Source organism: Anabrus simplex, chromosome 7 (assembly GCF_040414725.1).
Source record: "Anabrus simplex isolate iqAnaSimp1 chromosome 7, ASM4041472v1, whole genome shotgun sequence".
Taxonomy (NCBI): domain Eukaryota; kingdom Metazoa; phylum Arthropoda; class Insecta; order Orthoptera; family Tettigoniidae; genus Anabrus; species Anabrus simplex.
In genome coordinates, this window is record NC_090271.1 from 118,458,933 (window position 1) to 118,478,617 (window position 19,685).

At 39.6% G+C, this 19,685-nt stretch overlaps 1 protein-coding gene across 5 annotated transcripts in view; it reads left to right on the top strand.

Annotated features, from left to right (window-relative positions):
* Window positions 1-19,685, top strand: part of Set2 (SET domain containing 2) — a 426,901-nt gene that overhangs the window by 176,281 nt on the left and 230,935 nt on the right. For all 5 annotated transcript variants that reach the window (XM_067151274.2, XM_067151278.2, XM_067151276.2 and 2 more), the window contains one exon: window positions 19,202-19,299. In XM_067151274.2, coding sequence (XP_067007375.2) covers window positions 19,202-19,299 — 98 coding nt within the window. The remainder of the gene's footprint in view (window positions 1-19,201; window positions 19,300-19,685) is intronic.

The following is a 19,685-nucleotide window of genomic DNA, read 5'->3' on the forward strand; positions in this document are numbered from 1 at the left end:
TCACTCGACCTACACCAAAAATGAGTGCCAAATTAATTCCTGGTGGCAAAGGCCGCTAACCACCCTATTCCACTTTGTGTCAATGTTACCGATAGTTAGAGGCATGATTTTTTCGCAGTAATTTTTGAACGATTTTGCGAGAAGGATACTAATTTTCGCGGTATTTCACGAAATAGATATTGCTGTATCGCTTTAAATTCACTTTAATGAAATTCTAAAATGAATTATTGTTTCCTTAGTTGGTTGGCTGTGGGAATGTATTGTATTGAACAGGTGGACTTAAAAATATTGTAATAATATTTGAGACATATGTGGGAATGTCTTCAAATCCTAACCAATAGAAAAAAGAAAAATCTTTATCAGACAGAGGTCTTAGAACATCTAGTCTTACTATCACTGATCGTTGATTCTGGAGGTTTAACTGATGGACTGTATATACCTGGTACATACTTTTGAAGCCATTTCCGGACTGCAGGGTCGTCTACCTTCTCCAGCGGATGTTGGCTTTGAGTAGCATCACTGTTGTTCCGTGAATAAATTCTATTTTTTCATTCATAGCTTTCTTTTGCAAATCTAATGGGAGTTCTATTGTTGCCTGCCGTTTCACTGTTGGAGTGCTAAATTTACGTTCTGAATGTTCCTTATTTTTAAAACAATGTTTTGAGGCAGTATCTCTTTTCTCCCACTCGATACGAACATTACAAAATCTACACATTAAAATATTGCTTTCTGAAACGTATAAATCTTCACTCGCAAACTGTTTAGCTCTGCTGTGCACTGTAACACTTGTCGAGCGACCCTTGTTCGCTACTGCCTGTGATCGCCACGAAGCCGAATTACACCAGTCAATTGTGCTGCTTGTGGATGTCATTAGGGATTACAGGATTTCATAATACCGTGAGGAGTCAGGCTGGGGTGGGATTACCAGCCACCACAATAACAACATTCCAAACATTTCGTTTGGCAAGAAGCCTGGAGCCAACCCCTTTTCTTTGATGCCATGTCTTAAAGAGATTTTCCAGAACATTAATGATAATAACCTATTTCTTTTCTGTTGATGAATCTTTGTTCGCTCTTCCTTTTCTTTTCATACATATCGAGCTCGATAGTAGCAGTCGCTTAAGTGCGGCCAGTTTGCAGTATTTGGGAGACAGTAGGTTCGAACCCCACTATCGGCAGCCCTGAAGATGGTTTTCTGTGGTTTCCCATTTACACACCAGGCAAATGGGGCTGTACCTTAATTAAGGCCACGGCCACTTCCTTTCCACTCCTAGCCCTTTCCTGTCCCATCGTCACCATAAGAGCTACCTGTGTCGGTGCGACGTAAAGCAACTAGCAAAAAAAAAAAAAAAAAAAAAAAAAAAAGAGAAAAAAACTTTTCATACATAATCTTGGAACAAAATATCAAGTTCTTTATTCACTACAGATTTCGCTGTAAAATCGCGCTTATCGCAAAATAATTGAATTTCGCTTTAAAATGGCCTTTAATTCGCAAACATAATATCCATATTTTCTTAACCAGAAACATATGATTCGTAAAGATATCACAAAATCACTTCAAAATATTTTTTGTCACGTTTATCGTTAAAGCGAAAAAATCATGCTTCTACTGATAGTGTAAGCCTCCACCTTCCATTCTGCCAAGGACCTTCATGGCCTGTATGGAGTTGGCTTTGCTTTTAATGTGGCTAATTTGGAGATATTAGTGTTCTGTTCAGTAAAGGGATACACTATTATATCAGAATCAGAAAATTTGAAGAACACAATATAGCACTTTCATAGAAAGTCTTCATATAGCTAGAATAATTTTTGTAATGGCATATTACTTCTCAGTAATATACAGGTATCTCCAATCAAAAAGAAGTATTATACTTTCATACTACTGTATTTTGATAAGTGTGTTGTGTATTGTTGCAAGTTGTTAATACATAAATAAATGCTAGATAAATACATTAGAAAGCATGATCATTATCATCATCGTCATCATTATCATCATCATCCTCTTTTCCCCTTATCCAGCTCCTTCACGATAGTTTTTCCGTTTTGATAGTCCATTTTCCTTGTCAATATGGGCTGATAACCATGCAGTTTTCATCTTAAGAAAATCACACAAAAACCACCACCATTGCCAGTTAACACAATTGCAACGTACTATGCTTATGTAGACAGTAAAATTATTACCGTTGTTGACTCATTGATTCGGTTCATTTTGCTATGTGAAATACAACCAGCTGCAGAAAGCAATTTTTCTGACAAACCTTTTCCCTGGCCATGAATCACTTCATTTTAAAGATATAAAGATTATTTTACATATCTTTAGAATTCCTTGTGAAGCACTAGACATGCCAACACAACTAAAATGAAGGATGCTTGTGGAACATCATAATTGGGAACATGCATCATTTTCAAAAATATTTTTTGTAAAGTACACCAATGAAATAGTACGTAAACGTATTACATTGTGGTATGCTGCCTTGTTTTCTACCATTAAAAAAATATTTAATAGTGCCTTTCCGCAAGGCGAGTGAAACGGCCTCTGACGTAGGCGGCGCGCTGTGACGTCACGATCCAGTACCGCATGGAGCTCTACCAGCCGTTGTGCATCAGCCGTTGCTAAAAGCCGATTATTTATTATTCATGATCGCGAATAACTTCGAAATGACAGAAGAAAGGTTCAAAACAGCACAGTCAGACAATCTACCATGTGTAGACGTCATCATTCTTGAAAAATGTGACTTTTGTGGCCGCAGAAATTAGCGGATAACAAGCAAGTTTGTAAGTGGCGTCTTTTATATACATGCAATGTACTGTAGCCCATAGTATTAGGATAACAACGAACCTGGATAGATATCACATCACTTTCAACATTTCCTTCTAGACTGATTCCCCTATTAAAGAATAACATTACATTTTCGGGCTTTCAGCATTAGTAAAGTAAGAAATCGGATTTCAGCACTAACATAACATAACATAGTCCGCTTCTGTGGTGTAGTGGTTAATGTGTGCCACTCCCGGAGGCCCGGTTTCGATTCCTGGCTCTGCCATGAAAGTTGAAAACAAATAGTACGAGGGCTGGAACGGGGTCTACTCAGCCTCGGGAGGTCAACTGAGTAGAAGGGTTTCGAATCCCACCTCAGCCATTCTCGAAGTGGTTTTTCGTATTTTCCTACTTCTCCTCCAGGCACCTAAGGCCACGGCCGTTTCCTTCCCTCTTCCTTGTCTATCCCTTCCGATCCTCCCATCCTCCAACATGGCCCCTGTTGAGCATAACAGGTGAGGCCGCCTGGGCGAGGTAATGGCCCTCCTCACCAGTTTCATCACCATACTCAAAGTCTCACGTTCCAGGACACTGCCCTTGAAGCGGTAGAGGTGAAATCCCTCGCTGAGTCCGAGAGAAAACCAACCCTGAAGGATAAACTGATTAAGAAAGAAAGAAAGAAGGAAAGAAAGAAAGATCATAGTACTGTAGGTCTATAACCTATCATTTCTGAAAAAATATATATTTATGGTTGGGGCAACTGGCCTACCCACTTCCGGGGCCCATGAAAGAGAATTAAATATCTTTGTGGAGGGAAACAGTTAAACATGATAAAGATAAATATGACTTCATCTAGTTTTCACAAGTTGGGCTGAGTGGTTCAGACGGTTGAGGTGCTGGCCTTCTGACCCCAACTTGGCAGGTTCGATCCTGGTTCAGTCCGGTGGTAGTTGAAGGTGCTCCTCAGCCTCGTGTCGGTAGATTTACTGGTACGTAAAAGAACTCCTGCAGGACTAAATTCCTGCACATCGGCGTCTCCGAAAATCGTAGAAGTAGTTAGCGGGGCGTGAAGCCAATGACATTAATTACATTTGGCTTTTAACAAGCTGAGCATATCAGGAAAGAAAAGTGTCCTGGTGACATTTTAGTCGCTCAATACAGGAATGTCTTTGGGTGCTGTGACTTTTACTTTTTTTGTTTTGTTTTTGCTGTTTGCTTTACGTCACACCGTCACATATAGGTCTTATGGCGACGATGGGACAGGAATGGCCTAGGAATGGGAACAAAGCGGCCGTGGCCTTAGGTACAGCCTCAGCATTTGCCTGCTGTGAAAATTGGAAACCACGGAAAACCATCTTCAGGGCTGCCAGCAGTGGGGTTCAAAACCTTCTATCTCCCGGGTGCGATCTCACAGCTGCACGGCCAACTCGCACGGTATTTTTACCCTTCGGTTTATTGACTTGGCTTGTATAAACTAAAACTTAGGCTAAGTTGGATAATATTTTAAACACCTACATCACTATTTTCACCTGTGTGAAATTATGTTATTTATTTCATTAATGTTATGATAATTATTATAATTGAGCCTTGTTAACTTATAAGACCCCAACAGACAAGCATTGGTTTTGTGTAGAGTTATACATTTGTTAAATTCACGTTGTTTCCTTTCATGATGTACACGCCTATTCTTTGTTACATTATAGAGTATTTAGATGTAGCCTAAATTTCTTTACCAATTAAGCTCTTCAATAAAGACATACATAACTGTCCCATGCCAAGATATATTGGTAGAATTAGAGCTGTCTAAATGGTTCATAACCCCTTTGATTTATTATCTTGACATGGATCACCCAAAACATAGGTTAGGTTTGGAGAATACTTTAATAATCAGCATTATTTAATGCACTGTTTATTACTTTCATATTCCAAGATGTAATTGAAGCATTTAAATAAAGCATCATACATTAAAATTTAAAGTTTTACCACTAGAACAGCTGACATGGAAAAGTGATTTGAAAATTCAAACAAATTTATCTTATGTTAAAATCTTCAAAAAAATAAACTGTAGACTCTTCCGATATATCACCAGCATTTCTCCGGCTCGCCAAAATCCATTTCTCCCTAGTTTTAGCGTCTTTGGAACATGTATAAACAATTTGTTTGGTATGGTATGCGATGTGCTATTGAACATCGGAACTCTACACCATTTATAAGTTTTCTGCCTCACTGTCTGCGCAGGATTCATTTTAAGTCTAAAATATACCACTCAGATTATTATCCGATGTATAGACCTCGAATTTAACTATATTAGGCACTAACGTAAAGTAGAAATACGCGAAGTGTATCCTGCTTCTCACAGCGCACTATGTGTTATTTAGTCTGCTAATTCAGTCAACCTGTACGATGACGTCAGACCAATGAGATCGCGTACTTGCGTGACGTGACATTTTCGTAGATTTTTATCATGTTTTGAGTTATTATTTGTACATTCTGATCACATTTTTGAATTCTGCATGCAATTTTGAATCAGATTAGCATATTTTTAATTAAAACCCCGGATCATGCATGTTCCCTATTGTGCAGTTTTGCTGCATAATAGGGATGTATAGAACTAGCACCGATAGAGCTCACTGCTGTTGTGCTGTTGTACTGGGTAAGCGCAATGCGGTCTTCATTTGTCTCCTGTGTACTCATGCCGCTAAATATCCATGAATGTAAGTTGCTTAAATTGTTATTTTCGTGACTATGCTGAGCTATTACAGTGTTCCCTTTTGAAAAAATCAGGGAAGCCCATTTTCGTTTCACCAGTTCCCACAAAATAAAGAAATGAGGAAGAAATGGATACATGCTCTTAGAGGAAAAATTTCGGTGAGAAGAATCTGACCGAAAATATTAAAGTGTGTTCCCGCAAGATTAAAACCGGGCATTGTTCCATCGCTTTTTCCGTGGACCACGAACACAACAAAAGCAAGGAAGAGGCCATACACCAGAAAATTGCCAGATTACCACGATAAGCGTACAATATCGGAATATGCAGAAATCACCTCCTTTGAAGTACGGGAAGAAATCGTGAATATACCTGAAGAAGTTAATGTTACATTTGTGACTCCTATTTTCAAAGACATCAGCACTCAAAAAATTCTACAGGTGATTTGGTTGTTGAGCAAACAATGCGTAATCCTGATGCCATATTGCGCTATACAGGGTTTATAGACGTCCAACATTGTAATTTGGTGTTTGCTGTTCTGGGAGAAAACAGATACAATTTACAGATATTCCCTCTTGAACCCAGACTGTGTTTCTTCTTGACAGTTATGAATCTAAGGACCAACAAATCTGACAAAGAACTAAGCCTTAACTTCGGAATCCATGAAACTACTGTTGGGATAATATTTAATGTTTGGATTGATTTCATGTACTGCCAATTTAAAGAGTTGAACATGTGGCCTGATAGGGAAAATGTCCTTGAAAACATCCCCCTTGCTTTTAGACAGAAATATCCCTCGACAAGAGTTATAACTGGTGCAACTGAGATTATAATAGCAAAACTTGTTCCAAGGGCAAACATCCCACTTTAATTGGGCTAACTGTCCTCAGCCGTTTGGTACGGGGATACTGAAAAGTTTATAAATTTTGGCTGCATGTTTCTGAACACTGAATAATACCAGTCTTAGGGAAGTGCTCTAATGGGTAGCTTACAGCAGCAATATGCTTACAACATGCCTTGGGGCCTGCTCCAGCAAAACGTTCACATTCCCTTCCTATAATGTCACCAGGTACTCCTAAAATAAGCTTCACATTATAGGACTTATGTTTTGTGTACTCGGATTTCACAGCACTGCATTTTAGAATTTCACCCGATTGAAATTAACCTTTTATAAACAAAACAAACTTTTCGCTGAAAAGTCTGTATCCAGCATAAAACAATGATTTGTAGTAGGAAACAGGTGCTCCATCTATTTCCGATTTTCTAAATACATAATCGTCCATCAGACGCAAATCTGTGATAGTGATCTTCACCTTATGGCTGATTGTCAAATATTCAAAGGAACCGGCACTGGAAAACTAAAAAATATTCACATGGAAAACTAAAAAGTATTCACATAGTGATCTTCACCTTATGGCTGATTGTCAAATATTCAAAGGAACCGGCACTGGAAAACTAAAAAATATTCACATGCCTTTGGTGGTGGATAAAGGCTGTACCTGCAGTTTCATGTAAGCCATCAACCTTAAAAAAATACATGAATCGAAGTCTGTGAGCAAGGGGAGCAAGTGTGTGTTTAAATATCTATTCATGATTTAAGTCTTGTGGAGGTACATTTATATATTTATCGATGTACAACACTCAAGTAATTGTAATCTTTAGGAAAAGGCATGCTGACTCCTATTCATTATTTGGATAATAAAGCGTGTTAGAAATTTCTAATTACCGCTGTACTAATTCTTCATTACTCCCGCTAGTTTTAGCGTTTCTGGTCCGTAGCTCATTTTGCAGCTGTTTAACGCTTAAACGCTGAAAATCGTCCGTAATATACTAGGGGATATACCTATACAATTAATTAATATAGTCTTCGAGTAAAATTAGAGAAGATACAGTCCGCTTTAGCTCAGAAAACTCGGTCACATTCTATACATTACTCGCAGCTGACTGGGAGAAACATAAGACGACCGCCTTGCGCTTACCCAGTAGTACACGAGCGCTATCTGGCGTGAACTTTCTCTGCCTACATCCCTATTCACTCAACTCTAAAATTGTTGGGATATCCTGTCATAATCTTTCATGATTTATTACTTTATATATAGTACAAGCATGAAAAATGAAGGAAACATCACGAGCTGGTAACAAAAGCAGGAAGCACACTCTGTTCAGTTGACCTTGAATATTATGATAACTTGTAACCAAATGTCCAACCACATACTGCTTCAGTTCTGCACGCTTTAGCATTTCCCCCCACCATCCGTTCACTTGAGTGTGCCCTCACAAATAAAGTTGACAGAAGACTGAAGGTAGACCCTACCTTGTGAGCTTCCGGCAAAGTGTTTTATTTGAGTTCAATGAGTGTGATCAAGAAAGAACTGGTGATTGAAGTTGTAAGAAGGTATCCTGATATGATATGACAAGGAGTGATAGTGAAGCAGCAACTCTGTCTATGGCTTCACTGCAAAGAAAGAGGTCAATTGGATGCCGTTATGCATCATTAGACCAAGCGCCAAAAGTTAGTTTCAAAATATTAGCGTTTTAATTTAGGTTTATGTGTAAATTCGAGCAAACATAATTTTGAATATTGAATTTTCACGACCGCATTGTAATCGAAACAGACTTTCAACGTATCAGGTCGTGTTACGTACATGTAGTACGTGTTGAAGAGATGTTAAGTACAGAACAAAAATGGTCAGCCGGACACCAGTGGGATCCGAACCCACAACCTCCCGATTTCACGTCGGTTGCTCTACCTGTAGCTCAGATCCTTTCAAACAGAACAAAGATGGCCTAGGCCACCATAGCTCAATTGGTAGAGCAACCGACGCGAAATAGGGAGGTTGTGGGTTCGGATCCCACTGGTGTCCGGCTGGCCATTTTTGTTCTGTACTTAACATCTCTTCAACACGTACTACATGTACGTAACACGACCTGATACATTGAAAGTCTGTTTCGGAAACATAATTTTGTTAAACATGGTATTCCTGGTGTTGTAGGATGATAGATTGTACCTTATCACCAAATTTCAACATTTGAGTCGTATGTGCGAACAAACGTCTATGTTACATTCCCTATATATTTAGAAAAACGGCAATAAAGATGATTGTTGACCGCAGGACATGGCTACGCGAGAGAATGTAACATAGACTTTTGTTCCGTGAACCAGCAGGTTAGAAGTGCACGCGCTCACTCACTCATTTACACATAATGGATGCATACAGAGGAGAATACAATCACTACTATCGTCTGATCGCATGACTATGGTGTTGATGAAAAACTAAATAAACTCAGTAATATAAGACTAAACACACCAGAACAATCTCCGGACTAGAATGTGTTCATTATATTGCATTCAATTTGCGACATTGTCAAGCGCTTGCACGGGAAACGATGTAACATCGAGTTTTGTTCCATTTTTCTTCATGTGCATTTCTCTTCACAATTTCCGGAATACTATAGCCATCTGTTGAGATATCCTCAAACTACCTGCAAATACAGATCCAGATACAGATCATAGATGTTCCACGAATATCTCAAATACCACAAAAATGTAACATAGACGTTTGTTCGCACATACGACTTTTTTTATACTCACAGTTCATAGATTTTCTTGAAGAAATAATGGGACTTAGTTTACTGATGCTATTTAAGGTAATTCTCACGTGCAAATAATGCATCACAATGCTACACCAATAACTCCTTACTGTTGAGTATTTACTGAGTAAGATGTGACCGCAGTCGTGATTAAAACCTGAATCTCTTACTGTCCGGACAAGCGCGCTAAGTGCTTGAACCACCACGAGCCGCACCGAAACTCTGGCACATTACTCAAGTTTTAGGTGGAGAAACTCTAGCAGGGGAGCTATTTCCTAAAGTCATACTATAACCACTTATTGATTTGACAAATTTCAACTGATCTGAGTCAAATACAAATGGCAAGAAATGTGCCATTGTACTGTAGTCTATACTATGCAATGCATATTTCCTTATGGATTTTCCTTCACGACAGGGCTATTATGTTCCGAGAGTACAGTACTGACGTGATATTTTCAAGCTTATGGATAAGGTTTGTTCTGCTTTGGACACACATTAGTCGGTAAGTAGAATGGCAGTCTTTCAAACCATTAGGGGCCGTTGACTTGGATGTTAGGCCCCTTTAAACAAGCATCGTCGTCGTCTTCATAATCATCAGAATGGCAGTCCTTAAACTAAGTAAAGGATTGAAGGTCGGTATATGTGGTTATGATTACCTTATTCCAAGAAAAATAAAGCGATTCTGAAAAAAAATATTGAATTTTAATTACTTATCTCAGTCGAACAGAACAGGAAGAGGAAACATACATACATACATACATACATACATACATACATACCTCCATACATACATTATCATTATAGACTGTTATGCTTTTCAGCGTTCAGTCTGCAAGCCTCTGTGAATTTACTAAACGTCGCCACAATCCTCGATTTGCAACTAGTGTTGTGGCCTCATTTAGTTCTATACCTCTTATCTTTAAATCGTTAGAAACCGAGTCTAACCATCGTCGTCTTGGTCTACCTCTACTTCTCTTACCCTCCATAGCAGAGTCCATTATTCTCCTAGGTAACCTGTCCTCCATTCGCCTCACGTGACCCCGCCACCGAAGCCGGTTTATGCATACAGCTTCATCCATCGAGTTCATTCCTCTGAGTACCCTCCTGCCATTGTTCCCACCTGTTTGTACCAGCAATCATTCTTGCTACTTTCATGTCTGTTACTTCTGACTTATGAATAAGATATCCTGAGTCCACCCAGCTTTCACTCCCGTAAAGCAATGTTGGTCTGAAAACAGACCGATGTAAAGATAGTTTCGTCTGGGAGCTGACTTCCTTCTTACAGAATACTGTTGATCGCAGCTGCGAGCTCACTGCATTAGCTTTACGACACCTTGATTCAATCTCACCTACTATATTACCATCCTGGGAGAACACACAACCTAAATACTTGAAATTATCGACCTGTTCCAGCTTTGTATCACCAATCTGACATTCAATTCTGTTGAATTTCTTACCTACTGACATCAATTTAGTCTTCGAGAGGCTAATTTTCGTACCATACTCATTGCACCTATTTTCTAGTTCCAAGATATTAGACTGCAGGCTTTCGGCACAGTCTGCCATTAAGACCAAGACGTCAGCATAGGCCAAACTGCTTACTACATTTCCATCTAAATCCCTCCCTGCCATTTTATACCTTTCAGGCTTTCAGCAGATGATCCATGTAAACTACGAACAGCAAAGGTGAAAGATTACAGCCTTGTCTAACCCCTGTAAGTACCCTGAACCAAGAACTCATTCTACCATCAATTCTCACTGAAGCCCAATTATCAACATAAATGCCTTTGATTGATTTTAATAATCTGCCTTTAATTCCATAGTCCCCCAGTATGGTGAACATCTTTTACCTCGGTACCCTGTCATATGCTTTCTCTAGATCTACGAAACATAAACACAACTGCCTATTCCTCTCGTAAAATTTTTCAATTACCTGGCGCATACTGAAAATGTGATCCTGACAGCCTCTCTGTGGTCTGAAACCACACTGGTTTTCATCCAACTTCCCCTCAACGATTGATCGCACCCTCCCTTCCAAGATGCTTGTGAATACTTTGCCTGGTATACTAATCAATGAGATACCTCGATAGTTGTTGCAATCCTTCCTGTTCCCTTGCTTATAGATAAGTGCAATTACTGCTTTTGCCCAATCTGAAGGTACCTTACCAACACTCCATGCTAATTTTACTACTCTATGAAGCCATTTTATCCCTGTCATCCCACTATACTTCACCATTTCAGGTCTAATTTCATCTATTCCTGCTGCCTTATGACAATAGAGTTTATTTACCATCCTTTCCACTTCTTCAAGCATAATTTCACCAACATCATTTCCCTCCTCCCCATGAGCTTGGCTGTTCACAACACCACCAAGATGATTTCCTCTTACATTGAGATGATGTTCAAAATATTCCCTCCACCTCACCAGTGATTCCCTGGGATCTATTATGAGTTCACCTGAATTACTCAAAACACTGTTCATTTCCTTTTTCCCTCCCTTCCTAAGATTCTTTATTACTGTCCAGAAAGGTTCCCTGCTGCTTGACCTAGCCTTTCCAGGTTGTTACCAAAATCTTCCCACGACTTCTTTTTGGTTTCAACAACTATTTGTTTCGCTCTGTTTCTTTCATCTATGTACAAACCCCTGTCTGCCTCGGCCCTTGTTTGGAGCCATTTCTGATAAGCCTTCTTTTTACGTTTACAAGCTGCTCTCACTTCATAATTCCACCAAGATGTTCGCCTTTTCCAATCTTTACACACAGTTGTTCCTAGGCATTCCCTTGCTGTTTCTACTACAGCATCCCTATATGCCACCCATTCACTTTCTATATCCTGAACCTGCTTACCGTCTACTGTTCGAAACTTCTCACTAATCATATCCATGTACTTCTGCCTAATTTCCTCGTCCTGGAGATTTTCTATCCTTACTCGTTTGCAGACAGATTTTACTTTCTCTACCTTAGGCGTAGAGATACTTAGTTCACTACAGATCAGATAGTGGTCTGTATCATCGAAAAATCCCCGGAAAACTCATACATTCCTAACAGATTTCCTGAATTCGAAGTCGGTTAAGATATAGTCTATTATGGATCAGGTACCCCTAGCCTCCCATGTGTAGCGGTGTATAGCCTTATGCTTGAAGAATGTATTCGTAACAGCTAAACCCATACTAGCACAGAAGTCCAGCAAACGCTTCCCATTCCCATTAGCTTCCATATCTTCCCCACATTTACCAGTCACCCTTTCGTATCCTTCAGTTCTATTCTCAACTGTCGCATTGAAATCGCCCATTATCACTATTCTATCCTTGCTGTTGACCCTGACCACGATGTCACTCATTGCTTCATAAAACATCTCAAGAGAAAATGTGATTAAAAAATATTTGCTCCCATAAATTGATACAAAACACTGGGCAGGTAATAAAATTGTTACTCTCAGTTCATTCAATCTTTACATCAGGATCTCCATTGAATCCATCTATGTCATCCACGATGTTGGAATCTCCTTGAAGTTTCTGGTAAAATTGTTCGGCATCTGCAAATATTAGGTGTATCAGCGACTTAAATTCTCCAAGTTTGGCTTCAGAGATACTGTAGGTTTTCCATTTGGCCTCAAAGGTATTAATGCCTGATGAAGGGGAGCTCTAGTTTCCCATGGTCGTCCCAGTCTTATTTAGATTTACTTCCTAGATTCACCATCAAATTTGGTTTTGACATAGGCCTACATAGTGAATGGCTGTGATTTCTAGAATTGGACTTCTTTTAGATTTAGCCAGTTTATCTTGCAACCATGGACATCCGTATCTGATTCACGATCAGTTTTTTATTTTCTGCTGAAGTGAAAAACGACGTGTTTTACATCTGGCGAACAACAATGGTTTTCCGTCTGCAGTTTTTCATTACCTTTATGTAGTCCTCTGCAGTGTATAAATGCTGATGAAATTTGAGGGCACGCTCAATATCTGCAAAGTCACTGCTTTCATTATTCTCATCTGGAATTCACTGATTTGGTTCTTATTACCTAGCATAATATGTTAAGACACTGTTACAGTGAAGCCTTCACCGATTCTTTAAATGGATATATCGATACAGAAATATTGCTTTCATTGCAGACTACCCTATTAGATACCGTACAACAATCTCATTTTGATACTAACTTAAAATGTTCTTCTACAGAATAAAACTCCGACGTAACCTTTTTACCAAGCTGCATTAGTAGCATTGTCCTTCTCCTTACTTTCAGAAATACTTGATAACATCGCTAAACTTCGTCATGTGATAAACCACTCAATGTATCACCAACTAAATAACTTAGCACTATCAAAAACGCGGGCTCCCTCGCTGTCATCCCTGATGCAATGTGAGGAATGAGGAGCGTGTTCTAATGATGCATAATGGAACGTCGCATAGTCTACTGATGTAGTTTACAGTTTAACTGATTCCCGCTATGTCGCTTAGGTTTTCAGTGTACTGACAATTAATGCCCTCTTGTAACACAGTGGGGAATTTATTATAAGTAGTTCAAACTTTCCTCTACAAGATGGTGCTAAAATTCATCAAATGGCGCTTAGTCTGTTGATGCATAACTTCATCCAATTACCTCTGTAGCTGATGTGCTGGACTATTTTTTAAATGCAAATTTGCAAAAGTGGATAGAAAGCCCATGGTTCCCAAAAAAAGAAGGTATAAACAGTTAGATCTTTTAGTCCTCCGCTGCAAATTGAATTTAAATCTAAAATTAATGCTCTAGTGCCGGAATATGACAAGACGGTATACTGGTTTATAGTATTATGCGATTCTTTGTACTTTTATCATGTAATGTTGTTAAATAAAATATGAAAGGAAATCATTAGTTACTTCATTGTTAGTGCTAGTCATTCACCAGGTGATATTGGTTTTCTGATTTTTTTTTTTTTGAGGGTTAGAACGTTTTTAGCAACTCAAGAACTTGAAGCTTGATATTTTGAAATATTCAAAGAAGTTTTCCTCATGATGTAACAAGTCTGGAAAGTGAAGGTAATATTATCCATCGCACTGTTCTCTTTTTAAATTCATTTCGTGTATCCAAAATCTTCTCTCTTTTCTTTCTTCTTCTTCGCAGTCTAATTTCTCTGTCTTCGGACAAAGAGCTTGAAATTGCTACAGGTACTGTTCCAAGCTGGGGTCACTGACAGCTTCCGAAAAAGACGGAAGGTATTTGCGGCAGACGAACTGATGCGAATGGATACGAGGAAAACTGAACTGAATTGAACCGAGCGGGATGGATGCAATGTGCTTCTCGCTTAAATCTGTAGACTGTAAAGGGAATTGGTATGGAGATCATTCTGGCAATATTTTAAAAGCATTGTACTGATACCAGATGCTTAGCTTCCTTTTGTACCGGAAGAAAGAAATCTAATCAAGATTAGCAATAGTGAAAAGAATAGGAAGAAAAATAAAGGAACTACAGAGGCCATGGAATGCAAGGAAGTGGTACGTCACAGGAAGTTGCTGACTGGGAGAGGCATGCCCACTTATGTGCTTCAGAATCTGGGAACAATATGAGGAGTGGACAAACATATAATCGTGTACATGCTGAGTTATTGTCCCGTCAACGACTGGCACTACACCTTGCCTTAACTAAAATTTGATGATAAACAGCTGTGATACAGGACATCATCATAGTCATTGAATGTATGACTAGGGACAGCGGGGTACAAGCTCTGAGTACAGGTGAAATGACTTTACCACATCATCATATGCATATGTGTGATAAGGTTTTAATTTATGGTGAGGCAAGATGTAATAGAGCAAGGGCAGGACGAATGTATCGAGAACTGTTTCCCAACTGAAGACACAAAGCGATTTGGCTGAAAGCTACAGTCTATCAAAAACACTAGTTACTGAGCTCGATAGCTGCAGTCGCTTAAGTGCGGCCAGTATCCAGTATTCGGGAGATAGTAGGTTCGAACCCCACTGTCAGCAGCCCTGAAAATGGTTTTCCGTGGTTTCCCATTTTCACACCAGGCAAATGCTGGGGCTGTACCTTAATTAAGGCCACGGCCGCTTCCTTCCCACTCCCAGCCTTTCCCTGTCCCATCGTCGCCATAAGACCTATCTGTGTCGGTGCGACGTAAAGCAACTAGCAAAAAGAAAAAAACTAGTTAATATATAGCACTATGCAACTGAAACGCTGAGATTGGGCAAGAGAGCTTGCATACAATTGGAGAAGGAGGAAAGAAGAATCTTGAGACATGTATATGGGGCACCAAAAAGCAAGGTGAAATCTGGGTACACAGATCAAGGCACGAACTATATGCGAGTATAGAACCAATCTCGAGTGTGATAAGAAAGAGAAGGTTAGGATTTGTTGGACATCTCATGAGGATGGATGACAGTAGGCTGACGAAGAAGATATGGTTGTCTTGAACGAACTCTTAGCGAGGTATCACCGTGGTTGGTTCCACGACCGGATATACGTCTAGATCTGCTCCGTGGACCCAAGGTGAACACGGATTCCTCCGTTTATCAGAGGTATTTCCAAGACTTCGTTCGCCAATATCCGACTGCGAGACATATCTTCACGGATGGTTCTAAAATCGGAGATAATGTTGGTTGCTCTTTCGTCATTGATCATATAAGCACGAAGATCTCACTTCCTAAAGTATGTTAAAATTGAATAATTAAAAAAGAGGTTCAACCTATTCAATACATAAGAGAAAGAAATGTAGTGATTACATTCTTATTTAATAGTAATTAGAATTGGGACCGGTTTCGACCATAGTCCAGGTCATCGTCAGCTGATCAAAACATAAAAAAACATGAAAAACAATGCATATGAAAAAGAAAAAGATTAAGTGAACTCTGGATCGGTATAAGAGGCAATATAAAATGATGATGGGGGTAGAAACTGTGAGTCACTTAAAAGAAAACAGTGCGTAATTTTATGAATGGTGGTACGGCACACGCAATGATAGGTAAAGTCTCACAATGTTTATGAACAGCAGAGAATGGTCAAATGGGTCAGTTTTTACACACCGTCAGGCACAAAGTATGTAGCGTGTATACTGCAGAAGTTTATGCCATCTTAGAGGCTCTGCAGTTTGCACTGCATGACGAATGAAGCCACTTTCTTATGTGTACCGATTCGTTAAGCTCTTTGCAGTCTATTGAAACCTGTTTCTTGCAACACCCACTGGTGCAGGAGATACATGACCACCTAGCCAGGTTAAGGGATGCTGGCTCCAGAATCACTTTTGCGTGGCTTCCAAGCCACGTTGGGATTGCGGGAAACGAACTTGCGGATGAAGCTGCAAAGGAAGCCGTACTTTTACCTCCAAGACCAGTCGATGTACCTGCTGAGGATATTTGTTCTCAGCTACGTCGAACCATCTTGGCGTCCTGGGAATCGGAGTGGCTAGATATCCGAACTCCCAACAAGCTGAGAGCAATTAAGAAGACAACTACCGTGTGGTGGTCCTCTTTCCGACCCTCACAGAGAGTGGCCATAGTATTGTGCAGGCTGAGGATAGGTCATTTACGATCCACGCACTCCTATCTCCTAAAGACGGAAGACCCCCCCCAGTGTGTTCTTGTGGTGCCGACTTCACCGTGGCCCACATCCTCACATAGTGCGCCGATCTCTCTGGCCTAAGACGGAGCCTTGGCCTGCAGGAAACACTCGAAAGCATACTAGCCAATGACGTGACTACTGCTGATCTCGTCATCCGCTTTATGTGCGACTGTGGACTTATCAAGGGTATATAAATTACAAGTGTACTGTTACTCAGGGAACATACGTTCCCTTTTGATTCGTTAGTAATCTTTTCGGCCTAATTCTATAATTGTTTTTATTTTATTTTGTACTGTGTTTCCAAATTCCTTTGTTGAATAAATAATTTTGTTTTATATTTTAAATTTCTTTTCCACTAATTTGTTCAGAGAGGATGATTACCTCGTTGTACTTCCTCTTAAAACAAAATTCACCACCACCACCACCACCATCTGCTTGAAAAGTTTCTCTGTGCGAGCTCTTATTACCTTATTTTTAGAAGCGCTATTGTATATTTGTAGCATAGCAAGAAACTTCTGAACAGTCATTGTGAAATTTCATTAGCAATTCAAAGATTTACTTATAATTTATGTTGTTTCATCATCACAAATTCCTTCCAGCAAGCCAGGTAGTTTTTTTTTAAATGATATACCTCCATTTGTTATGATCTTGATATACTTCTTCTCTCTCTAGAGCATCCCATGTTTCTCCTCTTTTCTCCAAGTCTTCTCTAATCTTGTCTAACCACTTTTTTCTAGGATGTCCAGTCGGTCTTCGTTCTGGAATGATTTTCTCAAAATACTGCCTTGGAATTTGAGTCAGCTGCATCTGCTTAACGTGTTCTAGCCACTTCAACCTTGCAACACAGTCTTTCTTCCATGGTCAGGCTGACCTGAAGGTCTCTTCTTATCTGGTCATTCCTAATTGTGAAACATAATAGATTTCCTAAATAACTAGGAGTCACCTTAGATAGAATACTGTCCTTTAGATAACACCTTCATAATATCCAGTCCAAAGTAAGAACTCTCAACAATGTAATCCAAAAATTATGTGGTACAACCTGGGGTTCACCTGCAACTTTACTTTGAAGCACAGCTTTGGGACTTGTGTTTTTGACTGCCAAGTACTATACTCTTGTTTGGTTGAATGGTTTTTTTGCTTTACGTCACACCGACACAGATATGTCTTATGGCGACGATGGGATAGGAAAGTTCTAGGAAGTGGAAGGAAGCGGCCGTGGCCTTAATTAAGGTACAGCCCCAGCATTTGCCTGGTGTGAAAATGGGAAACCACCGAGCTCAATAGCTGCAGTCGCTTAAGTGCGACCAGTATCCAGTATTCAGGAGATAGTAGGTTCGAATCCCACTGTCGGCAGCCCAGAAGTTGGTTTTCCGTGGTTTCCCATTTTCACACCAGGCAAATGCTGGGGCTGTACCTTAATTAAGGCCACGGCCGCTTCCTTCCCACTCCTAGCCCTTCCCTGTCCCATCGTCGCAATAAGACCTATCTGTGTCGGTGCGACGTAAAGCAAGTAGCAAAAAAAAAATGGGAAACCGCAGAAAACCATCTTCAGGGCTGCCGACAGTGGAGCTCAAACCCACTATCTCCCGATTACTGGATACTGGCCGCACTTAAGCGACTACAGCTATCGAGCTCGGTGTTTGGTTGCATAGCCCTTAGTGTTTTTCACTGCTGAGTACTGTACTCCTGTTTGGTTGAATAGCCCTTACACCAACCTCATAGATACACAGCTCAACACCACGATGCGTCTCATCATTAGCGCAATAAGATCTACATCTACATATTGTGTGCCTATCCTCAGGCATATCTCCCCACCAGATCTTCGATGTAAAAACGCTCTTCTTTGAGATGTCAAAGGAAATAATGAGTAATCTTCAGTTACTAATACATGGTGATATCGCTGATGTCCATCTAAATTGTCTAGTTACATAAACAACCTGGACATAAAGATATAGTTTGCTTTCCAAAATCATGTATGTATGTATTGTATCTGTAAAGCCATATGCTAAATAAATAAATAAATAAATAAATAAATAAATCTGTCTTTCCTTGTTTTCTGTACAGTTGATCTAAGGAACTTAATTTCACAAGCTTGCAAATGACTCTTTTATGTTTGATGCGACTTTCCAGACTATAATTATGTGTTGTTGGGTAGGAGATAAGTTTTAAACATGGTCTGTTTTGCCCTGTTAGGAACTCCCTTGTCCCATGCTGTGTTCCGTACTTGATTAAGGAAGTTAGATCCTTTTTGAATCCTGTTCAACATTTCACTCTTGGCACTTCCATCATTTGATATTTCTTTTTAGTAGTGTTTTATTATAGCAGTATTTTATTTTGAATATAAGATTGTGCTGCTCCAAATGACCATCTTATTTCATGCATTAACTGATTGATTACTATATTTTATAGTTTCAGCTTTATTGTTCAAAATGCATTTTTCTTATCAGAAACAAATGGTTATTCTGGAAATGAAGAAACAAAATAGCTGAATTACTGTACATTCATTTTCCTTGTAAGTGTTTTCATTATATGCACATACTTGGTTACAATCTTTTTCCTTTTTAATATCATAGAACACTTCCATTTGTTTTTAGTGGACTGTGAACGGAGAACTCAGAATTGGCTTCTTTAGTAAGAGACCCATTATAGCTGGTGAAGAAGTGACATTCGACTACCAACTTCAAAGATATGGGTGAGTAAAAAAAATTTCGAATTACCGTGTTTACTCGTGTATTAGACCCTTGCATACAAGACCCCGCCCAACGCAATTCGTTAGAGAAGAATGATGATTCCGCTTCGTAGCAGATACCAGCCTTACTGCAGCTCTGATGACATCACACAAATTTGTGAGTAGTTTCGTCTGTATGGCCCGCGCAGTGAAAACGTGTGTCGAAGTAACACAATACATTTGTGTTTCGTAGTTAAGAAATGTCAACCTCCGTTGTGTAGGCCTAGTGCAGCTCTGATGACGTCGCACAAATAGGTGAATAGTTTTGTGTAAACCTGCATCAGTCATGCTATATGTCTGTGTTTTGTAGTTAAGAATGTCCGCCATCATAATGGTTAGCACAATTAGCT